Source organism: Medicago truncatula, chromosome 5 (genome assembly GCF_003473485.1).
Source record: "Medicago truncatula cultivar Jemalong A17 chromosome 5, MtrunA17r5.0-ANR, whole genome shotgun sequence".
Classification (NCBI taxonomy): Eukaryota; Viridiplantae; Streptophyta; class Magnoliopsida; order Fabales; family Fabaceae; genus Medicago; species Medicago truncatula.
Window position 1 is genome coordinate 34,886,328 of NC_053046.1, and position 18,749 is coordinate 34,905,076.

The 18,749-nt window shown below is 30.8% G+C and overlaps 2 protein-coding genes and 1 long non-coding RNA gene across 3 annotated transcripts; 1 reads left to right on the top strand and 2 right to left on the bottom strand.

Moving 5' to 3' along the window:
* Positions 1-866: 866 nt before the first annotated feature.
* LOC11435381 (uncharacterized) lies at positions 867-3,985 on the top strand. Its single transcript, XM_024784969.2, has 6 exons — positions 867-1,022; positions 1,131-1,217; positions 1,305-1,493; positions 1,595-1,765; positions 3,279-3,425; positions 3,614-3,985. The coding sequence occupies exons 1-6, from the start codon at positions 867-869 to the stop codon at positions 3,983-3,985; spliced, it is 1,122 nt and encodes a 373-aa protein (XP_024640737.2).
* Positions 3,986-12,139: 8,154 nt separating this feature from the next.
* On the bottom strand, positions 12,140-13,347 carry LOC120580470 (uncharacterized). The gene is made up of 2 exons (XM_039834055.1): positions 13,142-13,347; positions 12,140-12,649 (listed from the first exon to the last, which is right to left on the bottom strand). Exons 1-2 carry the CDS (start codon positions 13,144-13,146, stop codon positions 12,328-12,330), a joined length of 327 nt encoding a protein of 108 aa, XP_039689989.1. The 5' UTR covers positions 13,147-13,347; the 3' UTR covers positions 12,140-12,327.
* Positions 13,348-15,420: 2,073 nt separating this feature from the next.
* LOC120580614 (uncharacterized) lies at positions 15,421-18,494 on the bottom strand. The gene is made up of 3 exons (XR_005646417.1): positions 18,260-18,494; positions 17,983-18,064; positions 15,421-16,567 (listed from the first exon to the last, which is right to left on the bottom strand). It is a non-coding gene; the product is annotated as an uncharacterized lncRNA (long non-coding RNA).
* Between the last annotated feature and the right edge of the window lie 255 nt (positions 18,495-18,749).

Genomic DNA, 18,749 nt, shown 5'->3' on the forward strand with positions numbered 1-18,749 from the left:
GCAAATATTTCTTTTCTTGTTTCCTTAACTAGTGTTCGGGGCGGAGCACCGAAGAAAAAAAAAAAGTTTATACATAGAAAAGAAGGGATTTCATACCATGATGGAACTCATTGACCATCTTATAGGTTAGACTACATTCTCTAATTTCTCGTTGACCTCCACCTCACTGATTCCATTTCCTTTGTTACCAAGTCCCTTTAATGAGCAAAGAGATATCCCAGCATCATCGTTCATTAATTCCCCATCACACACCTTATTACTATTATTCAATACTCACTTTCACCTTATTTCTTGACTTCATTATATTGGCGATGCATACAATTACTGCTAAACTTATTACTCTATCTGTTTTAAAATAAGTGTCGCTTTAACCAATTGCACGGATTAAGAAACGGAATAAAATAGTCAAATGTCATAACAATTTTACTAAAATAACCTTACTTTACATGAACAAGACAAACTTAAAGTTGCATTGAAAATTGTGTGAGACAGAAAAGTTGGAGTATTTATTGAAGGTAAAGTTGGAAGAAAAAAATTAAAGTTGTATTGAAAATGTAAAGTGACGTTCATTTTAAAACAATTTTTTTTATCTAAAGTGACACTCATTTTGAAACGGATGGATTACTATTCAATATTCACTTTAACCGTACTCTTCCTCATTAATTCTAGTTCCTTTAATTATGCAAAGATATTTCACATTACTATTCTTCATTAGTTCCCCATCACACACCTTGATTTCTTGCCTTTGTTAACCCTAAAAAAATCGGATTTAAAACGAAAAAAAAAAAAAAAAAACTATAAAAGAGAGACTACTTAACTATTATTCACCATTGAGTCACTTTGTTTTACAACATAATTACAAAATAATGGAAAAAATGATCAATATACTATTCTTTTTCATTTATTTGGTGGCTGGCATTACTGGCCATCGAATTGATAGTATGCGAAGCAAGGTGAAAGAGGATTTGGATATCGAGAGAGAGCTCAAGCTTATTAATAAAGCTCCTATCAAGAGTATTCATGTATTCCATACTCTTCTTATATGTCACTATTATATCATAATTTTTGTTGAAATTGATCTTACTACATGACTTGGTAATTCCTCTTTTGTTTGATTATGGTTTCTATAGACAAAATTTGGAGACTTAGTTGATTGCATTGATATCAAGAAGCAACCAGTCTTTGATCATCCTTTACTCACGAATCATAAGTTGCAGGTATTAACACAATTAATTCTATAGAAAAAAGTAGGAAGACATTTTATTTATTCTAGTGTGTATTTATTTTTCGTTTATTAACTACAGACAAAACCCAGCTTTGAAAATATAATTAAAAAAACTAATGTGAAGAATTCGTCAACTAAGGCTATATTTGGGATTGAGAGGGAACAATGTCCATCAGGAACCGTTCCTATTAAGAGGACAACCCACGATGACCTCATCCGCGCCAAATCATATTATAGCAATTTTTCTGAACTCACTCCCGGTACTCATGTAAGTTTTATGCTATATCTATCAATTTTAAATGCTTTAATTTATGTTATAATTTTTTCAACTATAGAGTAGTTATATGAATATCTTGTATTTATTTATAGATTGCACAAGTAACTCTCGTTTCGGATCCTGATTTTGGTCCTTATTATGGAGTTGAGGGAACAAATAGTGTTTATAGTGTAAAAGTTGAGAAGGATCAATCAAGTACATCTATGATTTGGGTTCAAAATGGACCTAACGGTGACAGAAGTTTGATTGGCATTGGATGGCACGTGAGTTGCATTTTATTGATTTATATATATATATATATATATATATATATATATATTGACAGAATCTATTGACATTAGGTGTCAACAAATTCGTTGACACTAAATTTTAATCGTCTATTTTATTTGACCAAATAGTTGTATTTATCCACGTAAAATCTCACATGAACAAATTTTTACCGACAATACACTGTATCTTTTTTTCCTCAAATCCCTAGTTTTGTGTCTCTCTCTCAGCCCTCGGGTTAATTTGTATTTCCTCTTGTTTCAAAAAACATTAATTATTGTATTCAATCAATAAAAATTTGGAATTGAAAACATGGTGCATCATGATACTCCTCTTTATTCTTTGCTTGAAAATTTGTTATTCTTTATCTACGGCTCTATTCCCTATTTGTTAATTTCTCGTATCAATAACAGCTCATGAGTACAATTTATGCTAATATTATGGAAAATATCGCAATTGCAGAAAAAGATAATGAATTTAGGGGTATTTCGATGGTTTGCTATGAGAATATTATGTTTAAATTGATTTGGATATATTAGTTTGTAAATCATTAAAAATAATTACACATTTGGATTGCTTCCAATTCTAAGTGTTTGTTACATACGGGAATTAGGATTTTCATATGTTTTTAGTGGTCAGCTCTTATCTCGGTTTGGCTTTCGTGCATTTGGGTGGTTTTGAAAGATCGAATTAACAAGATATTTAATAATAAGGCAATATCTGTTTCTTATTTAGCATAAACAACGTGGTTTTAATATAAGTTTCTTTTTGGTTTGTTCAAAAAAAGAACGACAATCCTATACATGAGAGAAATGATGAGTTAGTTTAGAAACTATTATGAGTCTTTGATAAAATAAAATAGAAGGTTAAAATTTGGTGTCAACGGATCTTGACTCATATATATAACTTTAATTATTAAAAAAATATAATTTTCACACCAAAACTTATTTGTGTATGATTTGTCAATTATATCGTGCATTGACGTTAGGTGGTTCCAATATTATACAACGATGATGCAACTCATCTGTTTGCAGTATGGACGGTAGGAATTTCCATTACTTTTTATTTATTTATTTATTCTTACAATTTAGAGTTTATAAATTTCCGCACATACCTTTTTCAATATGAAGTGTATGATTTATGATACTCCCTCCGTTTTAAAATACATGTCTAAGTCAATCACTTCACACATGCCAATGCACAATTTTTACTGTTAATATCTTTAATTATCTAAAGTAAAAAATTATAAAAATTTAATATTTTGAAAATATTTGTTGAGACAAATCAAACAACATCTTACATGTTAATATTTGTATTTATAGATTAGTTAAAAAATATGGTCAAAGTAAGTCAAATGAATAATGCACATTGCAAAAATTGGACATGTATTTTGAAACAGATGGAGTATTATTTTCATGTTTTCTTTCAATCTTTATTTTCATTTAAGGTTACTTACAAAAATACAAGTTTTGTTTCTTTTATATATAATGTAATGTTGAATAATGACAGACGGGTGGTTCCAAAAAGGGTGGATGTTACAATTTACAATGTTCAGGTTTTGTTCAAACTAGCAAAAAAATTTATCTTGGTGTTCCATTAAGCAATACATCTATCATCAATGGAAGGATGCTTGAAATCAAGTTATCTATTAATCAGGTAATTTATATACCACAAAATTTCAACAATAATGAAAAAATATTAAACTTATTTATAGGAAAAAATGTCATCATTTATTTTTGCATCCATGTTTTTCATGTAAAGATAACTAATGAATATGCGTGAAAATGTGTAAAGTCAGTCTAGCTATGTTTATATTCACTTATAACCATTGGTGACGTCTCCAGGATCCTACAACAAAAAATTGGTGGCTAAGTAATGAAAATGAGCATATTGGATATTATCCAGCATCTTTATTCTCCAACTTACCATATGCCGATCAAGTAGGGTGGGGAGGTAGGACAACAACTTCAGTGGGTGCTCCTAATCCTCCGATGGGTTCTGGATTGTTTCCTGATAATATATTTACCCATGCATGTTATTTTAAAAATGTTACTTATCGTAATAAGTTTGGACAAAGCTTTGGTCCTCCAGATGTTTTGACAAAAGCATTCTTTGACGAGCCTCATTGCTATTCAGCTGAATATTATGGTGATGAGGATAAATTAGTTGGATATTCACTCCAATTTGGAGGACCCGGGGGTGAGTGTGGGGGTTAATTCATGTTTTGCTCAAATTTTAAAATAAAATATAAAATAATTTTTTTAGAACAGTTTTTTTTTGTAATCTTATTTATTTTTAGCTTAAATGTGCTACAACTATGTTATTTAGTTTGCAAAGTATTTGTTTAGAATTATTTGGTTGTTAAATTATATCTTCCACTTTTTATTAGTAAAGATCCATATATATTTATTTAAATATATTAAATTATTTAAATAACAAGTATGTGGTGGCCTAATACTCGAGGTTACTTTAAAATAATAAAGTTGTCAATGAAATTTTTAAGCAGAGAATTCAAGATTGACCCATAAAAAAATAGGGATTTAAGGAATCGATATAGAAAATGAAGATATTAGCCCTCTACAACATCCGTTAAAAAATAATTAACTCTTATTAATTGTGAAATTTTTTGTTAACTTTAATATTTTATTTTTCTTCTTAGGTTAAAATAAACAAAAACAAGCTAAGATATCTTATTAGCTATAGACTAAACTAACTCATAATAAAATATTTTCTATAAGTTCATCCTCTATAAACTAATTTTTCATTTATCTGCTATTATTTTTTTTTAATTAGAGCTGCAACTTAAGAAGAAAAACGTTATCTAGATGCTAAAGATTTTTTCACTCTTTGAAAATCTTCTTTTCTTTGACAAACAACTTATATTATTTCATTTCTCACAATATATGAAATCAAATTGAAAACATGGCGACGATCATACAATTTTGATACCCTTTTGATACCCTTGCTAAGTTATGGGGGACATAATTTGCTTGTCTCCTAACAAAACTTAACTTAAATTGAAAATTGTTGTCATAGAGATCTACATCCAAATATGATAGTACCAAATTCTGACCGCCTATTAGGTCTCTATTAAGACATTTCATAGTTCATAGGATAACAGAAATTATTAGGCAATGGATAGTTTCTATGTATGACAATTCTGATTTTTCCACCATAATTCTTGTGATGTTGGAACCAATTTGAGCCGAGTTCATCTTGGAATCATCCAAAATTTTCTCCCATGTCTTCTTCTTCTTTAGGTAATATTTAATATACACAAAAAATGACAATAAGAAAAGCCCTGCTAGTACTCAATCAGATATTCCTAGCTAGACCTGCTCATGTAGAAACAGGTCTTCTGTTGTGAAGCCAGAGCTTTATTAAGGTGTAGGAAGGAAGGTAGAGCTTGATTAAAACCTTTGTCACACTTTGACTCTTCTGTTGTGAATAAGCCAGTAATAAGATAAAATGTGTGAAGCTGAATATGAATTTCATTGGGTTGATGGAAAGAAGAAAATGGTTTTGGAAGAGAAAGAAGAAAAGTTTGTATTATCTTTTGTTAAGTTTGGAAAAAGAAAAGCCAGATTTAGGTTCGACAATGCCATATTGGTGTGGAAAAGGGACCCACATCACATCCTTTTTGCCTTTGACTGTGACAATGCCATATTGGTGTGGAAAAGTTTGTATTATTAGAATTCGGGTCTCGTTAACGAGTGCCCCGGTGTGCTCTTTAAATATTCTAAATTAATAAATTATTCTTTTAAAAAATTAAATAGTTCAATTTCCAATACATTAAATACAAATATTTTATAAAAGTTATTATTTATGATGCTTAAAAAGTGCTCTAGGAACACTCGTTAACATTTCTCATACAATATTTATGGTTTTTTAAATTATCTTATATTTTTTTTAAGGAATAAATTTATCTTATACTTATATTATGTTTTTATTTTTTCTCTTTATTTTTCTCTATTATTTTCATTAATAAAAAGAGAAAAATATAGTTATCATAAATAATTGTATAAATATCATCATTAAAAAAATGTAGAGTTTTATTTCAAAAAAGATAGACACAAAAATAGTTATTAATTTCCACCATCATTAAAAAAATTCCGTTGAAACCTTTTTTTTATAACATTTTCTTTATAAATATACCTTTTATCACGTGAAATTTACGTGTATCTCACATTTTTTATTTGTTTGGGAGTTTATAAGGATGATAGGGTTTTTTTGACAATATAAAGATGACAGGGTTCTTGATAAAAATTTATAAAGAGACATTTTTCATTTTACATGTTGGTTTTGGAAGGATAGTTAGACACAATTTCAACATAATATTGAAGCCTATCAATTCGGGTCATCCACCATATACACACACCAAGCTCAGTGGTCATGGACATAAGGGATGTATTGGAAGAGAAAAAAAACTCATCTCATATTAAATATATAAGACTTTTTATAAAAGTTTATAAAGAAGAGAATTCATCAATCCTCACCGTAGTAAAGATGAGTTAAATTCAATTTAAACATAAGCATAATTCCAATAACCTAGGGATTGGAAGTTATCAAAGTTGTTTATGTCATTCTTAAAATTCAAAATCACATTAACTACTTTTTATGTATACTCTCACAGTCATAACGCAATCATACAAACCAAAAAAGGATTGTTTTAAAATTCGGTTCGGTCATCAATTCGGTAGAGGTACTGGGTCATTGGTCGAACCACTGAATCGTTAGTCGAACCGCATGAAAGAATCGGATGACTTGGTTATCACCGGTCTCCATAATTTTTATCTTTGTATTAAATAAGACGACTCAGGCTATACAAAAAACATAACACTAATAAATGTTTGAAAAAATCACCAGATAAATTAAAATAATTTCTCAAATTTGTTCTTTAAATTCAAGTCCATCTACTTTGATATTACTACATGATCAAACACATAAGACTGGTGCTAGTCACACCCAAAAAAAAACAAGTTACACTCCAGAATGACTAATACACCCTTTAACTAAAATAAAAATTTCAAATTAACTAAATTTACATTAACGTAGATTGAACATAAGTAAACTTAATTTACATTAACCTAAATTGAACATAAGTAAACTTAATTTACATTAACTTAGATTGAACGTAAGTAAACTGAATTTACAAACTTAATTTACATTAACCTAGATTGAACGTAAGTAAACTTAATTTACATTAACCTAGATTGAACGTAAGTAAACTGAATTTACATTAACCTAGACGAATATACGTAAACAAACAATAAACAAATAGAAACTCATCGAAAATGAAATTCAATAACCTTTATGAATATAGTACTGATCAATAACAAAGATGTTGATTCAGATATTGGTTGCACATCTATGGTGATTTGTGGATGAAAGGGGGTAAGGATTCAGAATGATCATAAAAGATGGGTTTTTAAAAATTTACATGAAGAGGGCAATTTTGGTATTATTGTAAAATTTTAAATAAATTTAGGTGTAACTTGTTTTTTTTATGGTGTGACTAGCACCAGTCAACACATAATATATTATGAGTATAGTAAATTTGAAACACTTTAAAAAAAAAAATAGAAACGTTTACTTATACAATATATTATGAAGTTAAAATAAAAAATAAAAAAAGAATACATTGTTTCTTTTTTTTCTTAAGAAAGACAAAATAAAAGTTATGCAAAAAAAATGACGAAATACAAATTCTGAAGGAAAAAAAAAATGACAAGATACAAGTTAAAATGCGAATATATAATTAATATGAATCAGAAAGTTATCACAACAAACAGCAGTAGCGCAGTGGTTTTCAATGCATATGATAATTGTTACTTAAAAAAAAAAATGGGCATTGCTTAACAATTATTTATGAAAATAATGGATTTGGATTGTTTGGAGTCGCAAACATCGCACTTTCACAAAGTCAACACATCGGTGACCGTTGGACTAAAATTTATGCATATCTCAATCTAATTATGAAGACCAACGATAAACTGATATTGTGAACTTATGAGTAAATCTAAATCCATGAATACAACTATTAGTCTTACTTCCTTTGTCTCAAATTATAACATTATAATAAAATAAAAAGACAAAATTCTTACTTTCTTCTTCTCAAATTATATGTCATTATAATAAGTAAAAAATTGTCTTAAATTATACATCGTTTTGTGATATCAATAAAATTTTGCACTATTTTTCCCATTTTGTCTCTTCTTTAATTACTACTACTATTATGTATTCCTTTGTTTTATCAATGTTATTAAACAATTATTTCATTCATTCATTTTATTTGCTCACGGGTGCGTTGTACTTGTAATGGATATTTATGCTTTTGCTAAATCAATGATAACCCCTTTGAAAACCACTCACAACTTATTAAAACATTGCACTATTTATGCGACATTTATTCATTTTGCTCCCCTCAAAAAAATTTATTCATTTTGTTAAACCAATGAATATACCAATGAGGGTACTTCTGGAATGTAAAAAATAAACTTCAATTAGATTTCTTAAATTGCTAGAATGTCGTATAATTTGGGAGGGAAAGAGTATTAATCTTATTGTGCAATTATTAGTGTGCCTAATAGATTAATCAAATTGCAAATTTCAAGTTAGCTACAAATTTATATTATCATTATTGACCTCAAACAAGGTACTATTACATAAAACAAACATCATAATTTTAGTCATACTCTGGTGGCATGTAACCAAATGTGCTTTGTCATATTAGCAGTGGGAACTGATGAAATTCTATCATCAATCAGCTTGCTTAATCCAAAGTCTGCAACCTGAAAACAAAATAATATAAGGTCTCAGAATCATCCCAAAAGAGAGAAAACAAGGTCAAGAAAGTTATTGAATAGGATTGTACCTTTGCACAGAAGTTTTTGTCTGATAAATATTTTCAAGACTTTTAACCCTGATAGATCATGACAAAGGTTCTCCATCTGTAAACATTTAGTTTATCATTATATAGTCATCACTCACTATAATACATTAATTAATGCATCAGAACTGAACATAGATACCTGACATGTGCTTATAAGACATATACATATTAAAAATGGACAACATGTGAAAACTATAAACAAAATCAATTGCAGATTTATCCTTACAGCATTATCATATCTAACATTATCAAACATCAAAATTAACACCACAGATTACAAACCTCGCCATTCAGTTCTGCATAATAGACTTCACCGAAACCACCTTGGCCGAATTTGTTAGCCATATTAAAGTTATTTGTGGCATTGACTAGTTGTTCATATGAAAATTCCCCTGATTTTTCCACCCTAATGCCAATGATATGAGCAGGACTCACAGAATCTGAAGTTCCATATGTAGCATTACCAGAGATTTCATCTAAAAGAAGATGATAAATAAGAGTAAATATAGGCTATATTCCATGATCAACTATAATTTAATTTTTTATCTATATCAATCTACTGACCACTCTTAACTTGAGTGAAGATCGCGCTGGATTTTCTGATAGCAGTTCTTGCTTCGGTGCCTGCTTCTTTTTGTAACATGCAACATAAATACAAAATGCTAATAGCACTAGTCCTGCTACTGCTCCAAGAGATATTCCAGTGATAACCTCGCCTGATAGACCTGATTATGCAGAAAAAGTTATATATGAGATGGAAGTACGTAGATTAGCACTCTAGTTTAAGGATATCTTTACCTTGCATCTCATATATGAATGTCAAACTAACCTCGAGTGCTGGAAAGGAAAATGAAAACAAGGGCATCCAGATTAGCATGTTTTAGAATGAAAAACTACTTAACTTTGTGTGCAAAGAAAAAAAGAAAAATAATTACCTTGTGTGAAGAGGCACGTAGTTACCATTTTGGTCTGGAAATTGAAGAGAAAATAAAATATGAGGCTAAGTTTCAAAGCTTAATATAGAACTTGAATAAACAGGCGAACAACTACAAACATGATGTTACACACTCTTCAATGCATTTCTTACCATACAAACACCTCGAATACAGCACTAATCAGATGAACAGAACTCATTAACTTTTCTTCATACCAAGATTTATGCAAACCAAGAAATTAGAAAGCTCAAGTTTAAGAGAGAAAAATCAAGATTTCTCAAGTATATGGGAATGGTCTACTTTAAGTTATATCCAAGGTTTTAAATCGAAGTCTTGGTCATATCATGATCATTGATCAATACGCTTGAAGTGAGAGTGCAGTTCACGTCAAGGATTTCAAAGTATCTTGAACGGGTTTCGTGTTTAACGCTACTGCAACCTGTTTGCATAAACTCATATGGGTGAATCGAACCTACTTTATTTATTTTTTTGAATAACAAATGTTACTATGTTAATTTTTTGAAGAAAATGTTACTATGTTAATTGTTATGTTACTATTTTTTTCTCCTTGCAAACAGCTACAGATTATATTTTGCAAGCTTTTTCCAAAACAGAAATAATTTTGCTTGCTAGTTATTTAGAGTTATGTTCTCAAAATAACACTCGTTATTTGCTTTGTAGTTGAATGATGATTCTTCAAATCATATTATAAAAATGATTGATTATCTTACCTAAATATAACATGTATGGCTTAAGATGTTGAAGGGTATACCGTATTCAAGTAGAACATGTGTTAAGACCTTCAACTCACAAAGAAAATCTATTGATGCTTGTACATCCATCTTCTTAACTGCTATTTTCTGCATAGAATAAATTGTATGAGAGGAAATCCAACTCGAAAAGAGTGAAAAAAATTGTTATTATAAGTGAGGAGAAAAACAGAAACTCGGAAACTTTCGAATTCATCCTTAAGTAAACAGTGTTACATAATTTACAAAACTGTTACTTAATTTCTTGTTTTCTTAAAACTGAAAAACCAAAACAGGTAATACTTGTTTGAAAAAATAAGATTGTAAGAGTTTGACTTTGTAAACGATCATTAGTGTCACTTTAATAGTATTTTCCTCTTCCACAATTTAAAACAAAAAACAGTTTATAAACATTTTCAAGATTAAAAAACTCAAACACAATCAAACAAGATATCTGTAGCCTTGGCTAATTCTTGATATGAAAACCCTGTTGACTTTGCCACCAGAATACCTGTAAGGCCAGCATCACTACCAGTGGCATGCCCACAGGATCCTGAAGTTTCATATTCTCCACTACCTGAGGCTTCAGTAGAAACAGTAACGAAAATCAGCTAGGTAGTAAGTTGTTTTCATAAGGGAAGATTACTGAAATAAATAAAAAACTTATAAACATGTCAAACTATTTTTGTAAGATTTCTCAAGTACCATACAAGTGCTTATATCATAAGTTCAAATAAGTTGTCAGTAAAAAGTTAGATGAAATGTGAGTATGAAAAAATTTACCATTACCATCTTGAGTTGAAACTGCCATAGAAATTCGTGTGAGTTTAGTTTTCTCTTCTTCCTTCTTTTGGAAGTATTTGGCATATATATAGATAACAAATACTTAGCTGAACCCTTAGCAAGACCTGCTTAAATTTAAGCTCACAAGAAGCATTGACCTTTGGTCTATTTGCATAGTTTTGTGAACAATTATCTTAATAGCACAAGGAAAACCTGTTCTGCAAGAGGGGAAAATAAAAATAAAATGAAAGTTAGAAAAATAGAACCAAATTATATGAAGCAATATTTACTTCTTATATAATGCACTCAAAGTCCAAATTGAGACAATCAATGTTACTTACCTAGGATACAAGGGAACATCATCTCCATTTTGATCTGCAAAGTAAAAAATAAACACCTAAAACTTTTAGCATTTGAATATACTCTAACTGAAATTAAATGGTTCTATTCAAGTGATTAATGAGGTTCGGTGAAGGTCAAGTCGATTGCAAGTACCAAGTTCGAACCCTGGTTGTAACAATCATTGACTAGATTTTACTTACCTCCCGTCCGAACTATGGATTATCATAGTTCATTTCCCGAAGAACAAAATGGCTGACACTATAAAAAAATTATCTAGCTCGTATACTCATACAAGTAATTTTGACCAGAATCACTAACCTCATTGAAGACTTACCCAAGTCACAACGAATGTGACGGAAGTTCCAATCATCTATGCCAATCACAGTTGGCGGATTAATTTATTCTTTGAATTTACTCTAACTTATATTATTTATACCAAATGCATTTATCTGATTATCAAAAGGTGATAGAAGAAAATGAGAAAATACATACCTCTTCCTGGAATGAACACTATCCCACTTCCTTTGCTGAAATTAGCATCATGATTACATTAACCTTAGCCTTAACAGGTATATGTTTTGGATTATAACTGTTGAACTTTTTCAAAACCTCAACAGTTGTCAAACTTGCATAATAAGTATTTGCAATTAAATCATATACGTATCTCCTTCTTTTGCTTAGTATTTAAAAAGGTACACAAATAAATGCACAATAAGATTAATACACAAAACTTCAAGCAAATTCATTAAAATGCTAAGACAAGAACAAGACAAATGAAATAAATGATCCAAGATAATATAGTTCTAGCTAAGTTCTACACTTTTTCGTAACTAAAAACAAATGCAGCAACTTCCCAGCTACTCAGGCGAGCCTGGAGAGGATGGACCTGGGTCTTGTCTTTCCTCCTGCGCTGGCAAATGTCCCAGCTCCAAACCAGCCGCCCCTTGATCAGGAACAGCACTGCACTTCTTCACCACCTTCCAGACGATGATAAAGAGGATCAGAAGGAAAAAGAAGGTGGCCACGGCTATGATGACCGCTGTCAAGACTCGGTGTGAGTGGTGAGGCTTGTTGAAGTCATCCTTGCCCGGTGGAAAGCGGTAGTAGTGGTGCTTTGGCACCGCGGAGGGAGGGGAAGCAGAGGGGTGAGGGGAGGATGAAAGATAAGGCGGGAGGTCCCTGAAAAAAAACAAAAACTTGCGTATAAAGTTAAGCCTGAAAGTTATATAATCATTGCAATGCGATATCCTTACAAATTATTGCGACAATTAATTTTGACTTATGACTCAAAATCAAATCAGTTTTAGAGTATTTGTTTGTCAATGGTAACATCCACCATAAATTCAAGTATTTTCACCATACATAAATTCAGTTTTGATGATTTTTTTTCATGAAACTTTTTGTAAGGACATGCGGCAACAAAATCAATAAATCAACGATAATTTGCCTTCTTTTTCTTTTGGGGAGGGAAGCAAAAACAAGTATATTAGATTAGCTAGCAACAAATGCACCTAAGAAAGACCTAAACAGTCTCCATACAATACAAAAAAGAAAGAAGTAAAGCAAAACCGAAAACAAACAGCTTCGTCCAATGATGCTTCTAAAATGTAATGCAGCAAAACATGACATTATACAAATAATTAGGAAAAAGAGGAAACAAAATGGACTTACTCCATAACAATGATTCAGATCTGTCTTTTTTCCCCGGAAAATTTGTAATCGACGAGCACAAGAGGACAGCAGTGGCGGTGTATTAAGTAAGTGCAATGTATACACGCGTGACTCCCATATGCACCATTGCCAGCCATTGCCATTTTTGTCTGAAAATGCTTCTTTTGGTTTCATTTTCATTATAGCCAAGGAGAACCTAGCTTTCTACAAATGCTTCTTTTTTCTTATTTCAAATTTTCAATAAATAAATAAACTCTATCATTATATATAGCAATAACTCAGGTTGTTCACCTAAATTAAATGCTAATTAAACACTCTTTGAGTTTAATTTTCTCTACACATTATCGTTATCCAATAATAATAAGCCGGAGAATTTTACAAAATTAAAAGGGGATAAAAATTAGTATGATCCCTGAATGTGTAACGAAAAGTCATAATAATTCCATCAATGTATCAAAACCCCATAATATAATGTGATTGTGTAATTCGTTAGTCAAAAAATGTTCCCACTCGTCAATGTTGATATTAACTCGTTTTATATAATATCAGGTATAATAGTAGAAAGTCTTTATATTACAATAAGTAAATATATTCAATAACTAATGTGACAATATTAAAGAAACATTTTAATATAAGAAATTATTTTGACTAATATAGTGTATAATCAACGACTATTTTAAAATTTTGATACATTACAAGTTTATTATGCCTATTCATTACAAGTTTAATTTTCCTAAATTAAAATGAGTAAATGATAATTTTAATCCTCGAATGTGTGAAACATTAAATAACATACTCTCTTTATTCACATTTATAAATAGCTTTTTTTTATATTCATTAAATAACTCATGTATGTAAACTATATTGTAATTTAGATACATCAGATATCTAACGAATATGAAAAAAGAAAGGTGATCATAAATATGACTTGAAGGAGTGTATACTTTCAAGAAATCCACAATTGTATGTAAATTTAGTCAATGGTAATTTTTTAGTCATTTTAATTTTCAAATGTATTTTTTTAATCAAATTCGTTCATAAAATTATATCCGTTTTAAAATGAGTATTACTTTAGTAAATAAAATAATTTGGTAAAATGTAATTTCCCTTTTTTTTAATTATTGATTTTTTTAATATATGTTTAAATCTTAGACAATATTTATTTTAAAACAGACGAGTAAACAAAATACAATTGAGGACGTATTTGCAAATTTGATACACAAAACGAAGATTCAAAATACATGTGTAGGCTAGGAAATAAATTAAGAGAAATGATATTTGTACATGTATTTTTGATAATTTTTGTGATAACTTTCTTTCTCATACTCACATTATGTTTTTACTTTTTCTCTCTATTGCTTTAATTTTGTGTCAATATCTCTTTTTCTTTGTAAATTTATAGTTGTCATAAAAATTATCATATAAATGGTTGTTCAAATAATGCAACTCATAAATTAAGACAACTACTAATTAAGCTTTATTTGGAATTTCTTGAACAATACAACTAACTCCTCCTTTAATTAATGCACATTACCAACTTATTACAAGCAGAATTTACTAGTACATCATAAACTCAACAACAAAATTATTATACATTCTCTTAAAAAAAACAAAATTATTATATTATTTCGTTAAAAAAAATAATATTATATTATTATTATTAAGGGAAACAACATTTAACACAATAATAATAAGGTCCAATGGGGGAAATCCACAAATTGGCAAAGAAGCTTTATGATGTTCCTGGTCAAGTATGGCTTTAACAATGGTACTTCTTTTTATCCCCTCAAAAAAAAAAAAAAATGGTACTTCTTTTTCATGTGCCCAAGTTATAGTTTACATATCACACTATTTTATTCTTCAATTTCTTGCACGTTGCCCTGTTCTTGTTTGTAAATATTGTTTAGGAGTGCCTTGTATGGAATTTCTCTCTCAACTTCGTGGACTGATTGTTAATCTCTAATTTAGTATAACTGCTTGTTAATTTATCTTGTGCCCTTCAAAGTCAGGATTTCATCATGTGAACTGGATTAACTGAATTGGTATTGGCAATATGATGTAGGATTCCATTTGTAAGCCTTAGTACTTAGTAGTGTATGAAGTTAAAGTTATCAAGTTGAGAGGTCAAGGAAATAGTGTCTAAATGTTTGAGAACTACATGGTAAATAATTTTACAAAACATAATATTAAAAACAAGGGTAAAGAGTTCCTGTGAGCATTGCTCAGTTGGCAGAAACATGCATTATTATATATAGGAGTTGGGGTTCGAATCCCGGACATCCCACTTATTCACCTTAAAAAAGGTAAATTCCAGCCACTGGAAATACGTCTAGGTGCTCACGAGCAGAAATTGACTCTCGGTAGCATTGATTGAACTAATCAAAGACTGAATTTTTAAGAGAAATTCAGATACAGAATTCTTCTAGGTTTCAAGCACGGTGCTTCACAAATCAGAACAAAGCTGGCAGAGTTTGGCATGACTATGTTGCTGAAAGTATGCATGAACTTTATCCCAAAGTATTTAAGAGTGCTTTCACCCAGTAATACACATAAGCATCTCCTTCTTGATAGTAGATTGGAGCCAAGACAAAACAATTTGGTCCTGTTGCTCCCAAGCATCAAGTTCTGGCGTAACGCAATTTGCGTCCACATCTTCAAGAGTTCTGAATTTGGAAGGATTTGAAGGATTGATCAAGAAATGATGCAACTTATGTGCTTTACTCATAGGTTCAACTTGTTGCGTCCATATCAGATAGTTTTGAGTCAAGTTTCTCAGAGATTGCACAGAAAGAGTTCTTGTTCGTTGAAGAAGACGGTACAAGACTGAGAAGCAGTGATGGTGCCACAATAACTGTCACCGGGAAAGCTGCAACTGTTGCCGAGGCAGCCATAACTGTTGCCGGAGCAACTGCAACTGTCCCCAGAGCTTTAATCACCAGCGAGGCAATCGCAGAGGTCGGAGGCTCGACGTGAACGTCTGAAACCTCAAAGATTCTGGAGTAACTGAATTCAGAGAGGATTGTAGAATTTCTAAACTGAATTTCTTTGATTATGAATTGTGATTACTATAAACAATGTGGAATGATCTATTTGTACAGCATCCTATGACTGGCCACTGCCAGTTACACCTTGGCAGTGACTGACTGGTGTGAGTCAGTCAGTTATGCCAGTAACTGATTCAACTGAGTCAGTTAGAGGTGGTGTGCTAATCTGTGGCTAGACCACAGTTAGCTAGCCTAGGTTCTTTCCTCTATTAATAACAAAGGATAAGAGCATTTTCTCTCAAGCAATAAAAATAATCTCATTCAATTGTTTCTTTGAATTTGGTACCTTTTCCTCATTCTTAGATTGGATGAGAGCATAATTAGTTGCTTCAGTTGGACACGGCAAATTATTAAGCACACCATCCAAAAGTGGTTGTAGCCCCTGGACCAGAAACAACAAAAAATAAAAATATAAGCTTGTATAGTTGTATTGTATGTATTATTCATGCAAAAATCAATGATATCAATTTGTGAAGGATGGTAGCACGATGGTGTTTTATGGTGGAAAAAGCGGCTAAAAAATGGAGGATTTTATGCCTTCTTTTATGGTTCACCGTCTGTAATCGTTAACTCCATCCAAAATAGAGTTAGCGGTTATAAAGAAGTGACCCTTAGTAAAGTCACAAAGCTCCTTTGATTCTTTGTCAACAAACTAATGACACAATTATGGCCTTCACTCTCCCCCAGTCCTAACTACCCATAGCTAGGCGTAACTAACTGGCCAACAAACCCAACCCAACAACTAACTCTCCTCCCTAGCCCACCTTTCTCTCTCTTTTTACTAGTATATATCAAACACATAAAAGGTATATTTAGGCTTGAATCCAACATATGATCCAAGTCATGTTCAACCTCATTATCTCACTTAGGCCAAGAACATAGGATGGGTGTATCGCATTGGGATTTTAAAAGACTTGTTTGTGATAAAAAAATTGTTAAAGTCTTTTCAAGCAGGTGTATAAATCTAGTGGCATTCAAATACTTTTTACAAATTACAAAGAGTCATGTGGTATTTAAAAACTTTTTAATATCAGTGAATTGTTTTATAAATTAAATTTGGTTGGACATTGTAGTGACTTTTTAATTTCTTGTCACAAAAAACCTTACCTTATAACATGAGATTTCTTAGGATTTTATTCTTATTTCTTTTAGTCGTATGCCTTGACATTTGTCTTTTTATTTTAACAAAAATTGGAGTATCAAAGCATCACTATGATAACTAAATTCCCTTTGTTATCAACCTAACATAAATTATCAACCAACTTAGTCCTATTGTAGTTGGCTATAATTGACATACTTTATGTAATTTTGGTTTATCCCCGTTTAAGATATAACTAGCAAATTTGTGATGAAACACTTCTTTTTCATATAATCATCTCAAATAACTTAATAGAGAAAATGAAAACAACAATTGGATGTGCTTGGGTTGAAAATCATTTTAATTTGGTGCATGTAATATTGGTGATGATGGATATTGATAGGCAGACAACCGGCAATTTGAACCGGGGAGGTTTAATCGCAATAAGGAAAATCTTTTGCACTAAAAGCAAGCCAACCAGAACCAGCTTCAGCGCTAGTGATTCCACCACACAAATCTAATTTGAACTAGGAAGTAAAACTGGCCACTTCGTGTTTTCACATTTCAAATATTTTTGGTAGCTGCCATATGGACTTAGGCAATGGAGGGCTAGCATAGATTTAGATATGTTGATGAATCCTACTTACAAGACATGTTCTCTCAAATCATATAAATCCATAAGTATAAAGATATCCTAGATGGATTAATTTAACGCTTACCTTATACGTATTTGAAAGCACTGCCCATGCCCATGAATAATGGTATAAACTTCCGTGCTATGGTGGCCCTACAAACTGCTTCCTACACACACAATAATAACAAAAAGAAAACTATTTACAAGATAAGATTTGTAGATGGCGGGTGGGGGCGAAGTAACAACTGGTTTTCATATATCATACTATATCAAAATTCCTTGAATTGCAACAAATAAACAAAACTACATTAAAATAAAATTCCAGAACAAGATCAATATCATTATAAAAAGTAACTACCTACCTTATAGTGTTTGTCTCGAGTTGAAGAAAGTGAGATCTGAGGGATAGAATTGGAAATGGGATCTGTATTTCTCAGTAACACGGAGCTTGAATGGTTACTGTTGCGTTTCTACTTCTACTTCTAGGGTTTGTTTTCGATAGCGTGTGTGTGAGGCTGAATCGTACTATCATCATCATCTTCATACTTGATCATTCATTCATTTCCAAAACACTTCTTCATTCTCTCATCTCACCTCTCTTTCTCTTTCTGTCAAACGCTGCCGTATCCAACACGCATTGTTAATTACTATACTTTACTAACTTTTTTAATTTTCCCAATAATTACAATCAATAAAAATATTTAATTTAAATACTTTACTTGAGAACACTTTCTTTTATAAAATCTGATCAGATACCGAATTTCAAAACTCAAACATTTCACTAGTAATTTTGTAATTTATGTGGCATTTTTTTTATTTAGTAATTCAACATGTCGCATACCATATAGGATT